The sequence below is a fragment of the Macrobrachium rosenbergii genome, chromosome 4, assembly GCF_040412425.1.
Source record: "Macrobrachium rosenbergii isolate ZJJX-2024 chromosome 4, ASM4041242v1, whole genome shotgun sequence".
Taxonomy (NCBI): domain Eukaryota; kingdom Metazoa; phylum Arthropoda; class Malacostraca; order Decapoda; family Palaemonidae; genus Macrobrachium; species Macrobrachium rosenbergii.
Window position 1 is genome coordinate 32,935,750 of NC_089744.1, and position 21,559 is coordinate 32,957,308.

Consider the following 21,559-nt stretch of genomic DNA (forward strand, 5'->3'; position numbering starts at 1 on the left):
AAAAAAACTATTTAAAAGGTAAAGAAACTTTAATGCAAGTCTACATGGGCATGGGTGCTGAAAATTCCTCTAGAATGGCACCCAGAGCAATACAAAAACCACTGTTTCTGATACAAGGCCAAGGTTGTTTCTTCACTTAAGGGCAGAATCCAAGATACCTTAAAAAACCCCTTGCTGGGAGGAGATAGTTGAGCATCCAAGCACTTAAGTGTGGGATGTGGAAGTTTAGTGGAACTGCATGGAATTCAGTAATTTGAGTCGATTTTTCCTTAACAGAAGAATATGAGAGGCATTTACCAAGGAGTTAGCAAATCTGAAAATCATTCCCTCTGAGGCTACTAGCTCTACAGGAGTCACTGAGCAATTCTTGTACTCGAAATTTGTTCAATATTTTCCTTAGAGTTGATAAAGGGGGAAGGCATCAGTATCTGAATTGGGCCAAATCTTTTGTTTTATATGACGGAGGGAAAAAACAAAACCTGGATGTAGGTTTAAGAATAAACTTGTTAACTCTGTTTCAGCATCCCCCCCCTACAGAACCTGGTGACAATGGCAGTCCTGGATTTACTTGAAAGATTAACAAACATTTAATATAAGTTACAATTCTATTAAGCTGATACTGCACTGGAATTGCGTCTGATTATTCTGACAAAGTTCCCCAGTGAGGTCATGTGTCCCAACAAGAGAGCCATTACCATGTAGGAAGCTTACTTTAATAATAATAATAATAATAATAATAATAATAATAATAATAATAATAACAACAATAATAAATTAATAATAATAATAATAATAATAATAATAATAATAATAATAATAATAATAAGGGATAACATTCAAGAAGCAAGCTGTGTCTATTTGTCTTCCAGCAGAAAAGCCTGCAAATTGTGAGTCTACCCTCATCCCCAGACAGAGAATGGACTGAGGAGGAGTTAAGGAGTCTACTGAAATTCACAAAATGCACACAGACTGAACCAGATGAAGCAACAGATCCTTGATCTTCAGAATACTGTCGGCTGAGTTGGCCAACTTCAATCAGTCAACTCAGCAAGAAAAAATTTTTGCTCCTAAAAGACAAAACAATCTCCCTATGGGCAACAAATTCCTAGTGAATACTTGAGGCACTGTACACAAGCCAAAACAAAGTAGCTTGAACAGGAATACCTTTCCTACAAAAGAACAAGGAAACTTACATGTCCAATGAATCATCCAACTGTTCTTCTGGAAAGTCACTCAAACCATACTTGACCAAACCATCAAGAATGGGTGCAGACAAATAAAGTTGTTCAGTCTTGGTACATCTGACATTGGACACCAAGCTCTGTTTACTTATGGCACTAGGAAAGTCAGTGTTCAAGTCCCGGAAAATTACCGACATCTGCTCCATTGCTTCTCTAATTACTACCTCCTACTGAAAAACAAGATACTTCTACTGGAGGAGATATGAAGGGAAGGATATAGAAGACAATGCCAGTAGAGGGGAAAACCTGAAAGGAATCATAACTCTCCTTCAGTACCTCCACCACCAAAAGCTCTCTAAACATGCCAGAAGGCCTGCAACTGGCCTCCTACCAGAACCTGAGGGCTGAATAGATCCATGAAAGGTATGTAAGACCCGTGAGAAAGAGGTATGACTTTACTGAGGGCCTGGAGGATGACAAATGGTAGGCCTTTCAACCCTAACTGCGAGATTAACTAGGAAATTCTATTATTCTGTACCAATATATCCTCCCTTATTGCCTAAAAGGAGTCAGGCTTAGAAGGCAACCCAAAGGAGAAACCAAAACAGCTGCCATCTCCTGTGCAGGAGAAACCTTTGATGACATATAGGAGCATAACTGTTCTCACTTCTTCAGAAATGAGTTAGTATCAGCATGAGGACATTTGCCTGTTGTGTCAGAAATGGCCTTGACCATGCACGTCAAAAACTCTAAGAATCCTCCCTGCTAAAGTCCCCCTGATGCCACAAGCACTCTAAGCTGGCGCCATAAAGTCTCTAAGCTGGCTCAATAAACTCCCAAAGTTGGCTCATGGAACTCACTAAGCTGGTGCATAGAGGAGCAATTATACTAAGCTAAAGGTCAGTAAAAGATAAAAATTCAGCAATCTAAACAAAGACCTGGACAAAACTCCATCTGTGCATGCCCAAAGCACTTTGTCAGTCTCACAAGTATTGTGTCTTCAGGGAATGAGACAAAGAAAGCTGATTCTTTAACTGAAGATGGTTTAAGTGCTTGTAAGATGCCTGTATCATAACAGGCGGCTCTTTCCAGCCTCATAAAAAAACAAGAAGACAAGAGTTGTAAGCTTTGTGTGCCATAGTATGAAAAACTTACAAAATGCACTCTAACCGAATGAGAAAGACTGGGTCACCAAAATACTTATGATAACAGAGACCTATTCTCTACAGGGTCTCTTTCCTCCACTAAATGAGGATAAAGCAAACCCCAACACTCCAGCAAACACTGAAAAAACAAAAAATAAGAGGCAGGTGATGGAAGGCACAGAACCACTTTGACCTGAGAACCAACCCATTCCCTTGCATCAAACTCTTCCAACAGTCTCAGGGCAGTCCTAAACTCGGGCTAGACAGGCAAGGGCACCAACTCCTTTCCTCTTACAGGGGAATGCAAAAATGATTGCAAATTATGGGGAGACCCAGAATGGTTCCGTGTCATAAATTCAGACAAACCTTTTACTAACTAAAATAAGGTTTACATCTTATTCTAACTTCTCAATATGCTTTTCTTGAACCAAAAGGGGTGGAAGGCTATAAAGGAAGTCTCAGTACTAGCTAAAGCATTAACAGAAGAAAAAGCCACACACTGAGTAAGTTCAACAACAGATGGACCTGGAGAAGGAGGAGAAATGACAAGTTTATGACCTGACCTAACTATTTGCTCTTGCAATCTATCTGCTTCCCTTCTCTTCTTATATCTAATGAACTTGAGCATTAAGTCCTTCAAAAATCCTTAAATTCCTCACATCTATTCTCGAAGTCACACTCTATACCCTTGCAGCTGGCACAGTGTGTCTATCTACCTCAAAATTCAACAGCCTGCTAACACAGCAATCATTCCTACAGAACCTGATGTTCTTGGCCTTGATTCTAGTGAAAGGCATCCTAGAAAAAATATAAGGATGCAAAAGCAGCAAACACACAAAACCATGAAATACCAACGAGTGCCTATACAGAGCTAAAACATTCAAAACATACCTGGTAGTGAACAGGTGTACTAAACAATCACCTGGGTCAGCCATGTGATCTTTTGTTTGAATGCCGACTTGCTAATCAGTGTGGAGATATAAACTAACTCTAACAGTTGGTAAGAGTCATCCCTAATAATGATCTTTCTTACTAAAATAGAAGATGTAACCACCACTAACTTTATTTATGAAGCTGATTCACAATGCTTGAACAAAATACTGTAGCATACTTTCTGAATAAGCAAATGTCACTCTTACACCTAATGCTATAATAACTATATTCAAGTTACTTACTGTGATGCAACAAAAGCTTGATCCCTTATGGTAGTGATGACATCATTAAATGATATCTTTGATGTCAGTGTATGCCCGTGAAAAATATTTGGTGTGCCATCAGGGCCATCCCAACAGTCAAGCTCAATACAACGGCAGCCCATTCGCAACACCCGAGCGTATGCTTCTGTTGAAGAATCACTGGCTACCTGATCACCGGTTAAGTACCTATAACAAAACATGAATGTAATGTACAAACATACTCAAGGAATGAAACCTAAAATAGTTATTATCACGACAAGTTTACAATAATACTTACCAGAAAAAAATTTAGGTTCAATAAAATAGCAATTACTGGTTATCTGTCAGTACTTCTGGAAAATGGAGTCCCTCATTAATGGCATTACCTGTCAATTACCCTACTAGTGTTGAAAGTTGTAGGAGAGTGGCTGTTTATTCAGCAGCTGCTTCAGGGACTGATGACCCTGCCCACACCAGTAAGGAATAGAAAGGACTCTTTAACTATGATAGCCAGTCCTACAGGAGACTAGTACGTCAAAATTAAATCTGAGCAGAAAAGCCTCTATGCCTCTGCTAGGCTGTCACTGAAATTAACCCACTGTTCTTGGGATACAGTTAGGGAAAGCAGTGACTGCATGGATCAAATTGAAGGTGTTTATGAATGGGGAATAACAAGATAAAAATGAGGATGGGTAGGGAGATGGTTATGCTCTAAAGTGTACAGGCTAGGGCAGTGGGTTGGAAGGAAAAATCCCCTGTGAAGGGAGGGCAAAGTCCATTAATGCACGGGGAAAAAAAAAAAAAATTTTTAAAATCTAAGAAATAAACTATACTTCAAGAATCTGGCAGCTACCTCATGTGCCAGAACAGAGGCTTTGGAACTTCATTACACCTACTGTACAATTTACCACTTTGATATAAACAGTAATTACCATGCATTATTTCAGCACAGCTTAAGCCATAAATCACACTTAGGTTAGACTGAAAACATAGCTTACCTGTTTTGTTATTTTTTATACATGATTCACATACTGTATGTATGACTTAGGAACTTTTATGCTTACTTATATATCTTATAATTTGTATTTTTGTATTCACCATAAGATAAAAGAATGCTTTATTTGACTTTTTTTGTTCATGCTGAAATGCTTGTTCTTGATCATTTATTACTTAGCACAACAGCTTTTAACTACTGATAACACATTCCAAAACATTCTACATGGATATCACTGTTTTAAAACATCACTTTCAACCTGATTCACAACATTTTTCCAATTCAGCCAGCTAATCATCTCCCAGTTCACCCAAAACATGCTCAATATGGTAACTCTTTTTATATGGATTGGTATGTTATTGCCACTCCAACATTATTATTAGTAAAATAATAATTATTTTAAGTTATGATGCCACATTATTACTGCAATTTTTAAAACAGCACTATTATTCTGTTATTACAGGTACAAGACACCAGCTTCACAGGAATTTTTTAACCTCAGTGCATTTGTGTTGCTGTTTTGAAGCTTGTGGTGGTGTCATGAAGGAAGGAGGAACAAAAGCTAAAGTGGTATGAAATGAGGATGCTGAGGTAGATTTTGGGGATCTTGCTGCCTTAGAGGCTGGAAAATGGCAAGAAATCATAAGTGCAGGAGTGGTAAAGATTACAGGCAGTCCCCAGTTATCGGCGGGGTTCCGTTCTGAGGGTGTGATGATAACTGAAAATCGGCGATTTTTGGGGTTTATCGGTGCCAAAAAGCACCGATTTTCAGTTATCGGCGCCTGTTAGGTATGTATTGGCGCCGATAAGCAGAAATCGGTGATTTTTGGCGCCGAAAATTGCCGATTTTCGTCGCTAGACAAGCGCCATAAAACCAGACCGCCGTTAACCGGGGACTGCCGGTACTGATATAATAAAAGGGTAGAGATGAAGATGGTTCGGGAAAGTGGTAAGGATGAGTGAAGAGGATTTGCAGTGAACTTGCCAAGGGCAGAAGGTCGAGAGGGAGGCAAAGGATTAGATGGCATGATTAGGGTGAAGAGGGATTTGGAGAATGGTTTAGCAGAGGACGATGCTTTCAATGCAAGTAGTTGGAGAAGATGCACTAAGGCAAATTAAAATAATTATTACTAATAATAATATTAGAGCGGTGGGGATGAAGGTAGTATTGCGTAACTGCTGGGTTACATTTTCAAGGGAGGCTTATATAATAACAGCTTATTGATTTTTCTTGTCTCACTTTTGAAGATGGGTTTGTGTTATATGAATATTATATGCACGTGTTTTACACAAGATGCATTTCATTAATCTGAGCTTACCTCACATATTAAGAATTAAGCATTTCAGGAACTCACATATTAACATATCACACTGTGTGATGTACTTCTTTCCCTTTGGTTCCTTCAGCACCATCTCTTAAAATTTTTGAGGCATGTCCAAGAAACCTTATTCTTCTATGATTACTTCATTGCAGTGCATCTCCTTTTCCTTCATATATAGTTTTTGAGCTCCTTTACTATCATTTTGCTTTAATCTCTTCTCTTGCCACACTTTCATACAATTTGTTAAACCTACAGATGACTGGATTTTCTGCTGCTTTTAATATATACTGTACCTTTTTAAAGAACTCATTTATTATTGGTGCCTCCACCTTTCTTTGCGAGCTTTAAATTAATAATGAATTTAACCAACCACCTTTTTGGGGTGCCTATAATGTACTACTGACAGACCATTAACTTATTTTCATCTTCATTCCACAACATGCTGGGAATTATGATTAGGACAAGTCAAGTGGAATATTCAGGTAAGTCAGATGTGTGGAAAAAGTTAAAAGATGTGTAAGGAAAGATACAACTTGGAGAATATGCCAGAATATTCAGTGTATGTGTGAGTAAAAGAAAGGGGCTGTACCTAGCGAGGACCCAAAGTCAGACTATCTGGCCAGTCAAAGGGTTCTATTTTCTAGGGGTAGTATCTCACAAGGTGGTTGGTGTCTTGACCTGCTGGCTACCCTTGGAAATACAATATTTAAGCCCTCAAATGCAGACACATCCTTTTATAAGACTACAACCACTTACATCTAAAACTATTCAAAATCTAATAAAAAGTATTATGGGCATCAAAAATTTGTTAATTTAAAAACAAAACATCAGATATTAAGACTTACGTATTATGAGATGATGCTACCCAGTACTGAGACAATGATTTTGTCATATCCTGGTTAACAATGTCATGTCTTCTATCCCAAATTTGATTCTCCTTTGAAAAGAGGTACTGAAAGAACTAAAATAAAAAAAGAGAAGAATATCAGATTACAGGTCTAAACCAACGAGGACCAATTTTAAAATACAATTACAGTGATGTAGTATAATGTCTTACTGTAATAGTGATTTGGCTCTAAAGAAAATAAAAGTTAATCTGCAAATTCAGAAAAACTTTCCACTTCATAAATATTCAATGCTTTTCTGGTTTTTAAAATTTAAAACAAATCAATTATTCAGTATTCTTTATACTATATGTATTCAAGTACCTCTTCAATATAAAAATAGGGATCCTTAACATCTCTCTCTGGATCCAGTACAAACTTCTTAATGATGCTGTCAGCATAGTATTCATCCTCTTTTTGCTGTTCAATTAAAAAAGTCTCGAATTCCCGGAGGGACACAGTTTTCATGTCACTGCTATACCTCTCCAAAAGGTTCTCATTTTCATTTTCACCAACAAAAAGAAGTTTCTGAAAAATAAAGATTACAATTACAAGATATAGCTAAATACAGCACATCATTAAAACCTAGCATCACACATTTCACTAGACACTGTTTACTTCTATTATCGTTAACACTACCGAATAGTTCAACCAAACCATTAACATTCTTAACACTAACAAATCTTACTTAAAATTCTTAAAACTTTGACAGGAAAAACTGATAATGTTAAAGATTCTAAGCCGTATTACATAATTTGTTTCCAAGATTTGGTATTTGATGTTGGGTAAGAATTGGCTCATCACATAAAACATGCTGAAATGTAAGTAAAATACCTAGAGATCAAATAAGTGTCACTAACTTGACAACAGGATAATATTAGCATTGTTGCATGTATATATGACAATTTATTTCCAAACAATGGTCAAGGAAATTCATGGGGCATCTTATAAAGTAAAGTCAAAGTGTATAAGGTTAACCTATAGGCTGTGAGCCTTTGGTTTTGGTGATGAGTAATGAAACCCACCTGCAGACAAATACAAACTACTGTGGTCTCAACAGATATAACACACAAGCAGCAAAATATCACACAAGCAGCAAAATATCACAAATTTTTAAATAATTTGTATTTTTTATAACTAACAAACCTGTGGTCTTAATATTAGGATAAATCTTCTTGTACTAGCTGGAAACCGATAAAAATAATATAATTGTATATGCAAGGAACTGTTGGCCTCTGGCATGTCACGAATGAGATAGGTGACACATTCAACCCAAGCTTGATCTTGTGAAGCCTCAGTTACTCTTCCAACCCAGGGTAACCTGACAGAGGGGTGGCTAGAGGTGGGCGTTAAATGTTAAGACTGCCAATTTGTTAGTTATGAAAAAAATACAAATTAATTAAAAATTTGTCATTTGTTCATACATGGAACAAACCTGGGTCTCAACATTAGGATAGATTCACTCCTGGTGGGAGGTAAACAATCTTGAACTGACTGGAGGTTTGGCACACCAGGTCAATCTTCCTGGATAAGAGTATTGTAAGGAAGACGACCTAAGCCTCTGAACATATAGGCATGTGTGTATCTTAGGCTCAGACTACCTGGTTTAGTACAACGCCTAAATTCATTGCATATGCAGAAGATGAAGACCTATCTGTTCCAATAACAAACCAATGTAGCCACCTATATAGGTTTGTTATCCTTCCTCTCTCTCCTTGCTAGAGAGAAAGGGTTTGCTACTGAAAGATGTCCTTATATTAAAAACAAGAACTCTCACAGCATGACTGCTTCACTCACCTGTATCCAGCCAGTACCAGCTTATGAGGGCACTATCTTCACACTGCCCATAGGTAGAGAAGAAGGAAGAAAGAGGAAAAGAAAAGGGACCAGTCATCTCATTCATTTCACTTTCATACCAACATCTTAGGCAAGATACAAACTGTCCCGCTAGGGGCACTTGATGAGTTACACAACTTGCTGAGCAGCCACCATCGGACCCAAGGAAAAAAATTGTCCAAGGACCTGTGGGCAACATGCCTCAGGTAGAAGGAAGTGAAAGTGGTTTGACATAGCATTCTATGAACAGATGCATTCTTCTTGAATGCCAAGGAGGAACTCAATCCTTTAATGTCATGTGCTCTTGCATGCACAGTATTGCCAATAGACACTGATGGTGATGATGAGTATGCATACTTGGTTACTTCTCGCAGCCAGAATGAGACTGTATTCTTGGATAATTCTTTCTTGACCTGGCCATTGCTAACAAAAAGTCTTCAACACCCTGGCCTGAAGTGGAGTCCTTCTTAGATACGCACAGTGATCTAACGGGGCAAAGAAGCAATTCATCTGGACCATTGTCAACATAATCGCCCAACGAAGGGATAGAAAAGGAGGTGAACCTGGCATCTTAAATTGCAGGATTTTGAGTCTTAGCCACGAATTCCAAGACAAATTTGAATGCTACTGATCTCCAACCCCTGGTGTGTTTAACACCATATGACAGACCATGAAGTTTGCCTACCCTTTTTGATGAAGCCAAAGCTAGCAGGATGACTGTCTTCAGTCAAGTGTCTACCCAAAACCCAACGTAAGGGTTTGTAAGGAGCTTTTAAGACTACTCAGTACCAGAGTTAGATCTCTTCCAGTTGCTGCGTGCTGCATCTTCAATTGACGATCGTTCCCCTTCCTTTTCTCCCATTGATTTGTCTTTGGAAGCTTTTGGGAGTGGGTTCAGGAGATTGTATGCCTAATGCTGCCCCGTCTCACCCTTTGGGGGGAAGGGGGCATCACCATCTTTATCCTTGTTCCGGTTTTGGAAGCGCAGAAGATGTCGAGTGTTTGGGTGTCGTTAGGCCTATCAGGCATACCAACCTTAGATGGCCTATTGCAACCTTGCATCATGGTGGGTTAATTCTGGTCCTTCCTACAGGGTTGCCAATAGCCTCTTCATGTGATTTGTCTGCCCTAGTGACATCACAACAGGGACCCTCTATGACGTCATCATACGCTCCGCCTGCTATAGTGATGTCGCAGCCAGGCCCCCCTATGATGTCACGGCTGTTCCGACTACAGATTCTCTCATTCAAGTGGTGTTGGAGACACTTGACTCTGTCATTGAAGAGAAGTGCAGCTGTGCTTGTAAGAAGAAGAGACATGGCTCTACTTCTTCTTCACCATCATCATCACGGTCGTCATTGTCTGCTTCTCCTGTACGTTTGACCATCAAGAGTTGGAGGATTAGGGACTTCGTTTCTGATCCTAGAGCTGAGAAGAGGAGGATTCCTTCTTCTTTGAACCAAGACAATCACATCCCAGCATCGGACCATAGCCGTTGCTCTCCCACGGACGTTCAGCATTGTAGGTAGTCAGGTACAGGGAAGGATCGTGATCCTATGGCCATTGTCCACGGTCATGAGTCTTCTGCGGCTGGCCACGTAGGGGTACATTTTGGAATATTCTATTTCCCTTTATAAAGATAACAAAAATTAAACACAAACGAAAAAAACTGAATGCGATAAGTTTTATCTCCAGAATAAAGTGTTTCACCAGTTTTTGTTATTAGTAAATACTGTACTTCATAGTTATCAGTTAGTAACTGTCTAAAGTACCAACACATACCAATTATGAAAATGTCTAAGCAATAAAAGATTCTTGTACATCACTATTCTAATAAACAATTAGCATCAATCATTATGACTAGTGTTTACTGTTTTGTGTTCATCATCAGGTATTAGTCAATATTATCTAAGCGAAAATAAATACCAATTGTCTTTGCCTATTACAAGCATATAATCAAAAGGGTTTTCACATTATCTAAGTAATAAGCAACAAGCTACAACATTTGTAAAAATTAATTATTATGTATCTGAGAAAAATGACAAATTTTTAATTAATTTGTATTTCTCATAGCTAACAAACCTGAGGTCTTAGCACTAGGATAAATCTTCTGGCACCAGCTGGAAACCAGTTAAAAAAAAAAAAAAATTGTATATGCAAGGAATCTGTAACATCTGGCATCTGATACGCAGATGAGGTGGAAGGGTCAGAAACCCAGCTGGAGCCTCGAAATTAATTAAAAATTTGTCATTTGTTCGAACACGCATTTCGGCTTAACATTGGCTTTCTGCCAACCCAGGATAAGACACAAGAGGAACTGGCTAAAGGTGAACTTCCTCGAAGCAGGATGGGCAGTCTATGTTAAGACTCAGGTTTGTTAGGTATGAAAAATACAAATTAATTAAAAATTTGTCATTTGTTCACATGCGGAACAAACCTTCGGTCTTAACATTAGGATACACTCACACTTGGAGGGAGGTATGAGAATCCTGAACCAACTGGAGGTTCAGCACACCTGATCACTCTTCCTAGAAATCAGAGTTCTAAGGAAGAGAACCTAAGCCTCTGAGTTGTTAGGTAAGTGCAGCAAGCTAGATTCATTGCATACATGGAAGTCAAAGAGAACTACAGTATATCTGTTCAAGCAACAAACCATGCCAGCCACAGGTAACAGGTTTGTTACCACGTCTCTACTAAGCACTTAATTTCATTAGCCCTCGTGACCTTTCTGTTGAATAAGATTGGTTTTAAAGATGACCAATAACACTAAAAAAAACTGCTATGCTGTTCTATTCACAATAGTAACTCTGGCTAATTAATCAGCGCCTACATTTCTATCATCATCATCTGTGTGAGGAAAGACTCAACATTTTTCAACATTTATACCCGCTTCATATACTTTCTAAAACTTACCTATCTGACAAAAAAGATTTTTATGACAATTTTGAGGGACCTCTAAAGACTTCCCTAGTTGCTGACTGTTAAAGTAGCAGAATTTCTTTAACACACTTTAAAGCATAGTTAGTTACAGTAAGAGCCTTCCATCATTTTCATAAGACAAGACTGTGAGAGGACTCCAGCCTCTTTCTGTTCACAATTAAGGAGTGGGAACACATTTCTATGAATAAGGTGTCTTTGTGGCTGAGAGAAGCCGTGCTTCAGAGGCGTACTGAGAGGTCTGAAAACAAAACTGGCCAGATTACAGTGACTGTTCAAGTGATCTGGACCTTTCAAGTGCCTTCTAGAGGAACACCAAGTTTAAGGTCCTCTTAAAAGCAGGTTTGTGGCGATGTCAGTCTAATGTTACTAATTTTACCTATGAGGCATTAGGCACAGGACTGCTTGGGGATGGAGGCTGTTCATTCCCTATCCTTCCAAAATACAGGTAAATGTGGTCTTATTGAAAGAATGAGAGCAGTTACTAACTATCAGTGGATCAGAGAAGCTCTTGCATGAACAGATGTTTTTAGATATGCTGTTTTTGTCTTCAGGACATCTGGAGATGGGTGTCTGGGGAATTCAACATTAGTGAATAATGCTAATAACTGTTGATGGGTCTGTATGAAAAATAAAAATTCTGTTCAAATAATTCCAATTATGTTGTACCTCAAGTTCAAAAAAGTGGCTGGTACTGAACCATACACGTTCCCAAAGTAGCTACTGCTAAGTCCATTTCAGTTCATTTCCATTAACTAAATCCCAGTCACACTAATTGTTCAGTAACATAGCTGAAATGCATTCCTGAGTAGTTACAAAAATTTTACACGTTTTTGGACTCAAATGTAAAATCAAGGGTTTGTTTGACAAATCCAATATTTCTAAATATACGATTTTTAAGCATTTTTACAAAATTGTGAAAAAATACAACTGACTAAAAATAGCTTCAGGGAAACTTTACACAAAACTATTACTTACATCAGCTTCCTTGTCCCACGTAATCATTTTGACTAGTTCATAAAATTCATCAAATCCAATTTCCTGAGTTTTCTTGACATCAACTTTTTCAAAGTAGTCCCTCAATCGATTGTAGTTCATTCGGACCTGGATCTTTGGAAGGAAGTTCCGTACGTCACGCAACGTTATCCTAGCATAAAAAAGAGAGTATCATTATGAAAAGTCTAAAGGAAGTTCAGTCTAAATGCTGGTTAACCTTGAAAAAAATTAAAAAAAAATTTATTTTCCATAGGTGCCTCATGCTACACAGAACAGTACATCAAAGTTATACATCACCAAGACCTGCTAGAAATACGGGGACCTGTGTTGCAATAATGACACAATCAATAATACTGGGTACAGGCAAAAACCAGATTTAAATTATTTAAAACCCCCCCTAGCATTTCAGAGACTTTTCAAAATTTGTATTCAGCTTTCTGTAATTTATCAGTTTAATATTTATCTTAAAAAGACCCAAAAGAAACAAATTTTAAAAAGCAACTATATTTTGGCCAATACACACTGGCCCTTTTCTTGGTGGAAACTAGAGAAGGTACTACAGAATCAATAATTAAACTGGGGTTAGATTGTAAAGGCTGAACCTGTTTATGGCATTCCCAAGGGATCTGTTTTCTTCAAGATGATTCCACAGGAACTGGATTGCAGTTGTACTCCCTGGACCTTAAATTACAGGGGTGACCTGGGAACCAGTTCAGCAGTGGCTATCTGGTGGTTGGTCTGGCTGGATTATCCTTTTAATAAGAGGATTCAGGAGGAGGGTGTCCACAATGTGTGCCTTCCAATGCCCTTCTGACAAATTAATGTTTTTTGTTTGACTAATGATGGCTGTTCCAAGATGATCTTCTGTATGGACAGGCACCTTTAAATAGTACAAACAGCACACCAGTAAATATGATGACTAAAATCTTGAAGGTGTATCCACCTTCGAGATTCTATTTATTATTCTTCTGTTTATATCTGCTATTCGTTTAAGAAGATTACGTCTTTATAGATGTCGGTCTTTCTAACTTTGTTATGTAGTAGCAGAGTTTTCCCAATAGGCTTTAAGAAGACACAATTGATTTTTCTTTCTTCATTAGCACCAAGAAATAACTTTACAATTGAAGTACAAGGTGATATGCAGTACAAAATATAGGGTGAGTTAATGTGAGCCTGTCTTCTTATATCAACCCACAATTGGTGAGGCTTGCAACCTCACACCTTCTTCTTTGTGCCTTAGCTGCTCCTTGTCTCGCCTTTCTCTGCTGTCTTTTTTTCTCTCTTCTTATCTGCTGCTCCCCCTCTGAATTGGACTTCTTAAGGATTTTTGGAAGTCGATTGTCCAATCCCTAGTAGGCGGGGATCTTGTTTCTGCCCCCACCTTTGTTGATGCTTAATTGGTTGAAGTTATCTAAAGACTTCCTCTGGGTGTAATCAGAACAATTAACTCCTCCTTAGTAGGTGGAACTAATTACGTCACCGGAAATCTAAGATTCCAGGCTCGATTTGCATAAATAAGCTTCACAGGTGAGGTTGTTTAATGATTTCGATGTGATTAACTTTGCCAGTGCCGTGCCAATGTTTGGCTACGTATTCACGACACCTTTGCTTTGATCGTCATTCCTTCAATGATTTCAACGATTATACTCGCCCTGTTTATGTAACATACACATTCTCTCTCTCTCTCTCTCTCTCTCTCTCTCTCTCTCTCTCTCTCTCTCTCAATGTCTAACAATTTCACTCTCTTTCTCTCTTTCATTATTTTGTGTAGCTACCACTACAGATGAAGATTCCCGAATTTCCAAGGCCATACCTAACAGATCTTGTGTTTTGTTAACCTTTGAGATAGCAAACAGTCAGTTTATCACACAAACGTTTTCATAGTCTCTACATGGAACCTTTTAAATGCAAAATTCATTTTTCTTTATTTTGATAGACATCAATACGAGCACTCCCTATAATTCTTGGATACAAGAATTATATTTAGTTACATTCTCAACCCTTTTGCTCATGACTCTTATAAACAATTACGTCTGTGGGCAGTGGCAGTGATTTGAGCGGTAAGCATAAAAATGTTTATAGTATACCTTTATTTGTTCAAGGATGCATATCTCCGACAATTTCCAAGGTAGACCGCTCAATTCTGTTTCACTTTGCAGCTGATCACTTATTCTATATACTGTAATAGCATAAAATCTTACCCCAAAAATAACCATTATGTAGGCTAAATGACAAGTAGAAATTACAATATGTAAGAAAATTTTGCACTTTTCCCCCAAAAAACTTTACCAGAAAAGACTAATTGCAATAAAGTCTTTGTTAATGCAAAAAGCTGTAAATAAAGCAAGGAAAATATGAAAAAATGAATGACAAAGTAGCGTTGTGTTTTCCATAAGAAGAGTGCCAGTAATCCACGCGATACATGCAAAAAAATTTTTATACCTTTTTTGTTCAAAGACGCATAACTCTGACAGTTTTCAAGGTAGACTGCTCAATTTTGTTTTATTTTGCAGCTGAATGCTTGCTGTACACAATGGCATAAAAATCCCCCAAAATAACTTATGTAGGTGAAATAATGAGTAGAAATTATGAGAGATGTGGAAATTTTGTACTTTCCTCCCAAAAATAATTTGCAATAAAGTCAACATTGTATATCCATTATATACCTATATAAATTACGTAGGTTTTGCAATACAAAAGTTCTAATTACACTAGGGAATATACGAAAAAATGAATGACAAAGTAACATCACATTTTCCATAAAATAAGTGGCATCTAGTCAAGTGTTCTCTCTCTCTCTCTCTCTCTAAGAAAAAAGATAAATGATGTAATTATAGAAAGAAAATCTAAACCATACAAAATAAATAAACATGACATTTTTATGATACAATAACATTTTATATACTTACCAAGAAATTACACTGTTACAGTATTAGTTTCACTTGCTCGGCAGCTAAAATTTTGAAATTTGCGGGTCGTGCTATTTTGTTTTGGCTAGGTGACTAGCCCCGCCCACTTTTGGGGAAAGAGAGGAACAACTAGCAAAAGAGCTTCAATTTGTTTATGCCCTTACGTTCATGCGAGGGGAGGAGGGCGGGTAATCATGTAATTACTTGGTAAGTATATATAAAACTTTATCGTAAAAATTTCATTTTTATGTAAGTAACTTACCGAGTAATTACACTGCTGATACCCACATTGACAGGAGTGGGAGGATGTACATATCTACCTCAAAACATTAGGAATGGTAATGAATTTGAGAATAGAAAAGGTTGCTGGCATTAAAATAATGACCGTTGATTCCTAACCTGATTAGTGAGCTGCTGCAGGAAGATACTGACTCTGGTTGGCGCTTGTCTTATTGTATAGTGGCGCAGTAATATAGCCGAGGACTGCCTACTATTTCAGTGGGTACCATGCAGCAAGGATAATTCCAATTGCTAACAAGGATAAACATGTTGTCCCTGTCCTGGACACAGTACAGAGTATACTACCAGAAAAACATCATCATCTGATACCATCAAAAGAGTAAAACCACCACCCAACCATAAGAGAACTGGAGGGTACTCCAGTACACAGTACCTCCAGGATCCCTTAAAAACTCAACGACCTTATTTCAAGGCAAAAGAAAGGAAGGAATGCTTCCTACACTTCCTCCCCCAACACCACGCCAGCCACCAAAAACGGACCCAATGTACTGCAATTATCATAAATTGTTTTGATTTCCTTTAGATAATGTGATGCAAACACCGATTTACACTTCCAAAAAGTCGCTTGCAATATGGAAGAGAGAGATAAATTATGCAAAGTGCTTGCAATATGGAAGAAAGAAATATATTACGCTTGAATGCCATAGAAGTGCCACAGCTCTTATTTAATGAGCTTTCAATTTACACAAGGGAAAGGCATCATCTCCAATCAAAGAATGGGCTTCCGAGATGAGGTCTCTGAGGAAAATGCCAGTGCATTCTTTGACAGTGGACACGAGGGGTTCTTAACCGAACACCATAAGGCAGTAGAAGGTCCACGTACTCCTGTTCTATGAAGATAATACTTTAGAGCTCTCACAGGACACACTCTTCCTCACCTGGACCTAAGATTTCTGACAGACTTTTAATTAAAAAAGAATGAGGCCAAGGCTTGGAAAGTGACTCGTTTCTGGCTAGAAATCCCAAGGAAAAGGAGCAGACAGCATTCTCTTCAGAGAAGCCTACTCTTCTATCTATTGCATGGATCTCACTGACCTGTTTGGCTGTCGCCAAGGCTACTAGCAAAAAGGTCTTTCTAGTCAACTCCCTTAAGGAAAATGAGCGCATGGGCTCAAATCAAGTGCCGCACAACCATTTTAGAACCACATCTAGGTTCCATGGTACTACTGCTACCTCTTCCTGTCTCGTGGTGTCAAACGATCTAATAAGATCCAACAAGTCCTGATTACATAGAGGAAAGGTCCACTTCCCTGTGTCGGAAGACAGAGCTTAACATGGCCCTATAGCCCTTGATCGCCGAAGTAGGCAGGCTCCTATTGGTTTTCAGATATAGCAGAAATTCTGCTATTTATGCTACAGATGTCTGAGAAAAAGAAATTCTGTGCCTTCTGCACCAGGCTCGAAATATTGTCCACTTAGCCTGATACACTCTGCCAGAGGACTGCCATCTGCACTTGGCAATAGTTTGCGAAGCAGATCTTGAAAACACCCTCTTTCTAAGGAGTTTCCTGATAGTTTGCAGCCTGTCAGGGCCTGAGTAGACAACCCCTGATGAAACAGCCAGAAGTGGGGCTGTTTGAGATGAGGTTTTTGTGGTAGCAGTCTCAGAAAGTCCACCAAGAGGTCGAGAAGGTCTGGAAACCACTCCTTTGTTGGCCAAAAGGGAGCTACTTATGTCATCGACACATTCTGAGGGACCTGGAAATTGTTTATTACCTGCCTAACAAAACAGTGGAAGACGATGGTTTCTGAAAGTAGCGAACAGGTCTATAATTTGTCTCCCCCACAACTTCCATAGATCGGAGCATACCTGAGGACCCAGTGCCAACTCAGGGTATTATTATTATTATTATTATTATTATTATTATTATTATTATTATATAAAACATTTTAACCAGACCACTGAACTGGCTATCAGCTCTCATAGAGCTGGCCAGAAGGATTTGGATGAAACGACAGGTCTAGGTTAGAAGCCTAGCATTGGGACCAAATAGGTCATTCGATATGATGATGAATGAATGAAAATGAAATTAAAAACTGCACAAGGGCACACGCTCTCATACTGGAACACACTCATAGAATAAATACACTTATACTAATGTTTCCATATACAGTATACCCACTAAAAAGTTATATTAAAATTTTAAAATTTGTTTTAAAATTCATTAGACCCCTAAGGGTTTTCGTATTTCTGTTATTTACTTTCTATATTTTATCAATTAAATCACAGCTCCTCATGAACATTAAAACTGGTATTACTGAAAATGTAGGAGATTCTGACAAAATTTCCTTCAATGATCTATTGCCAAAATTTGATAATTGCTGCAGGTTATATCTTGGCCATTCGCAAAATACATGTTTGACTGTTATCAACACTTTGCAATCTGGGCATTTGGAAGGAGGGCCACATGGACTGTTCATTAAGTGTCCATGTGTCAAATAAGTATGGCCTATTTGAAGACGCATCTCAATTACTGATGCACGTGTCTCTCTCTCTGATATGATGAACTCCATTTTTCAACAATGAATTTTATCTGTTTCAGTTCATTATTTTCAGGTTCTTCATTCCATATACTTACAATGATTGTTCCTATGGACCTTATATAGTCACTAATAGGGATGTTGACATTTGCTTGTCAAGTGGACTGATTCTTCAGCTGCTTTATCAGCCTCTTCACTTCCTTTAATCCCTACATGGCCAGGGATCAAACATATTTTCAATATTTTTTTCCATTATTATATCATTTATGGAGTGAAAACTTAATTTGTTGTACAATATTATTTTTTATTATAGCTTTGAATGGCTTCTATAGCACTTCTGGAGTCGCTATAAATCACAAAATTATTACATGAGGCTTCTTTAATTATTTTTATGGCTGATGCTATTGCACATAACTCAGCTGTAAATAACAAGGCATTATCTGGTAGAGAGAACTGATACGTTTCATCTGGGGATATTGCAGCATATCCCACTCCATACTGTGACTTAGATCTGTCGGTGTATACTGCGTAATGTGGACCTTTTTGGATTATATGTTCTACTGTATGTTGTCTATGGTGTTCTGGGGTATATGAATGACTTTTTTATCAATATTTTAAGTGTGTACAAATTCTCATTTTATTCATTGTCCAAGGAGGAGATAATTTCAATATAAATAATTTTTTGGTTGGAGAATCATTTGTCTGAATTCTCAAAGCACTCTTCATTGTTACTAACTAACGAGATAAGAGAGAGAGAGAGAGAGAGAGAGAGAGAGAGAGAGAGAGAGAGAGTGTGTGTGTGTGTGTGTGTGTGTGTGTGTGTGTGTGTGTGTGTGTGTGTGTGTGTGTGTGTGTGTGTGTGTGTGTGTGTCACACCACATTCAACTTGTAAAGATGTTGGTGATGACTGAAATGCTCCTGAACATATTCTAAGGCCTTCATTATGAACTGGGGCTAACGTTTTCAGCATTGCGTCTGATGCTGAGCCATATATTTCGCTTCCATAATCAATGACAGACAGCACTGTTGCTTTATACAGCACAGTAAGGGTATGTCTATCGGCTTCCCAAGCTTTATTTCAGATGAATCTATGAATTCTTCTACTGTATTTTACTCCCTGCTCTATTTGAGTCTGTACAATTACAGACTCAAATAGAGCAGGGAGTAAAATAGAAGAATTCATAGATTCATATGATATGTGCTGTATAAATGATAATGATTTCAGCACATACTTTTCTAAAACATATGGAACATTTTCCTTAATCGACTTAACTCTATGTACAGTAAGTTCCAAAGGTGAAGCTACAAATTTCAAAATTGATTATACTTCTTTAGAAATACGTGGGGTTGCCAGTTAGTATATTTTATTTCAATTATTGTCATCCTCTGTATCTGCTAATAAGTATCAGTGATTAACTGTAGAACCACAGAAGGTATTTCCCAGTGAATGGTCAATGTTAGCTCAATAACTGTTTATTTAAAAAAAAAAAAAAAAATCCCCCCAACAAGAATTTCCCCGTAGAAACATCTGCGGCTCTCAATGTGTGATATCAAGTGTTCACCATTGACTGGCAGCAGGAACTGAGTGCATAGGCATTAGCCTAATGTGATTTGTAAATTAACTTTCTACTTTTATAGCGCCATATCGATAGTTATTATGATTTCTTTTGATAAAGCACAAAGAAGTTTAGCATCTGATTGAATGAAATATAAATAAGACACAAGTTGGTGTAGAAAAAAAAAAATCCAAGTTATATGCGCGTTTAGCATGGCTACATGGTTAGGCCTATTTCAAAAATCAAGGAAATATATTTTCCAGCTTGTTATTTAATAAATTGAGTTGTTTGGATATCTAGATGGTTGTAAACATGATTTTCCATTAATTAGGTTTCATTATCAAGTCAGGGGAAAAGAGGAAGTCTAGGCCTAAGTTAAGTCTGGGGAAGTGAGGAAGTCTAGACCTAAGTCAAGTCAGGAAAGTGAGGAAGTCTAGGCCTAAGTCAAGTCAGGGGAAGTGAGGAAGTCTGGGCTTAGGCCAAGTCAGGGGAAATGACGAAGTCTAGGCCTAAGCCAAGGCAGGGAAAGTGAGGAAGTCTAGACCTAAGCCAAGCCAGGGGAAGTAAAGAAGTCTAGGCTTAAGTCAAGTCAGGGGAAGTGAGGAAGTCTACGCCAAAGTCAAGTCTGGGGAAGTGAGGAAGTCTAGGCCTAAGCCAAGGCAGAGGAAGTGAGGAAGTCAGATAGACGAATTTTCAGTTGTTTTCGGTCAGCCTTGGTGGATCTTAGACTTGAATGATTTGGGAACACTTTCATTATTTGGAGAAGCCCTCTGTATTTGTAACAGAAAACCTGTTTGCAATCAAGTTTACCCTTTCAATAGTGATTGCTTTCTGTCAGTTATTGCAAACATAATGGAGGGAACTGATTTACCTGTTTATTCAATATTACTGGCTGGCGATGGGGGTATTGGGTCAAAGTCTCCCCCAACCCTAGTAGGACACAGCTGGTGATTCATAGGTTGGGTAGATAATGTTACGTTTGTGTCGTGGGTCGAAACCAAAGCCAAAGCTGAAGTAGAGTCCGAATGGTCGGGTCCTGAAAGCTAAAATCAGAACTACCAACCACACCCAACTTCTCTGTTGAATCTAGGTGCATTCATGACTGATTATGTTTAATGTTACGAAGATTTTCCTCTTATATTCTATTGATACTTGCATGGTTTTATGCATCTTCGCTAAAATAATTGATAATACACTATGATATTAAATATTTGTTTCCACATTGCTCGAAATATACAACGGTAATGTTGGTAATCCTGTGTTGAACGAAAATTTCAAATTGTTTCGTTTCTGTAGTTTGAAGTAATTACTGTACTTTGAAATAATTACTATTGCCGTAATTTTTTCTCATGATTGTTATAAATATCATAGATTTGATATTTGTGCATCATATGTTAGCTTTATTTTGCTTGATGGAGCTTTCAATTTAAAAAAAAAAAAACGTTTTTCAGCTACATGTTGTTGTTGCCAGTTAGTGAATTTCGGACAAAATCCTCTGAAATTTTTAGCTTCACTTTTGGAACTTACTGTACAACAAACATACTAGACAGATTGGATTGGAATACAGTTGATGACTTGCATACAAGTGATCATTTCCCAATATTAATTTCATTATTGCAAAATAATCCCACAAAGCATGTCCCTCAATACAACATTTATAAAGCAGATTGGGAGCGATATGAATTCCACACTAGGAATATCCCACCATTTGAATATTTAAAAGATATACTGAAACTGATAAATTTCTTATTGATTTCATTAAAAATGCTGCTGGTAAAGCAATACCAAAATCAAAATCTCATTAATAGTAGATGATTTTAATGTTCACATCCCAATGTGGGAC

General features: G+C 37.9%; 1 protein-coding gene across 5 annotated transcripts in view; it reads right to left on the minus strand.

The window, feature by feature from the left end:
- The window catches only part of sl (small wing phospholipase C gamma 1), a 271,971-nt gene that overhangs the window by 187,170 nt on the left and 63,242 nt on the right, over window positions 1-21,559 (minus strand). For all 5 annotated transcript variants that reach the window (XM_067093297.1, XM_067093291.1, XM_067093306.1 and 2 more), the window contains exons 5-8: window positions 12,453-12,621; window positions 7,026-7,229; window positions 6,663-6,778; window positions 3,502-3,708 (exon numbers count right to left, since the gene is read on the minus strand). In XM_067093297.1, coding sequence (XP_066949398.1) covers window positions 3,502-3,708; window positions 6,663-6,778; window positions 7,026-7,229; window positions 12,453-12,621 — 696 coding nt within the window. The remainder of the gene's footprint in view (window positions 1-3,501; window positions 3,709-6,662; window positions 6,779-7,025; window positions 7,230-12,452; window positions 12,622-21,559) is intronic.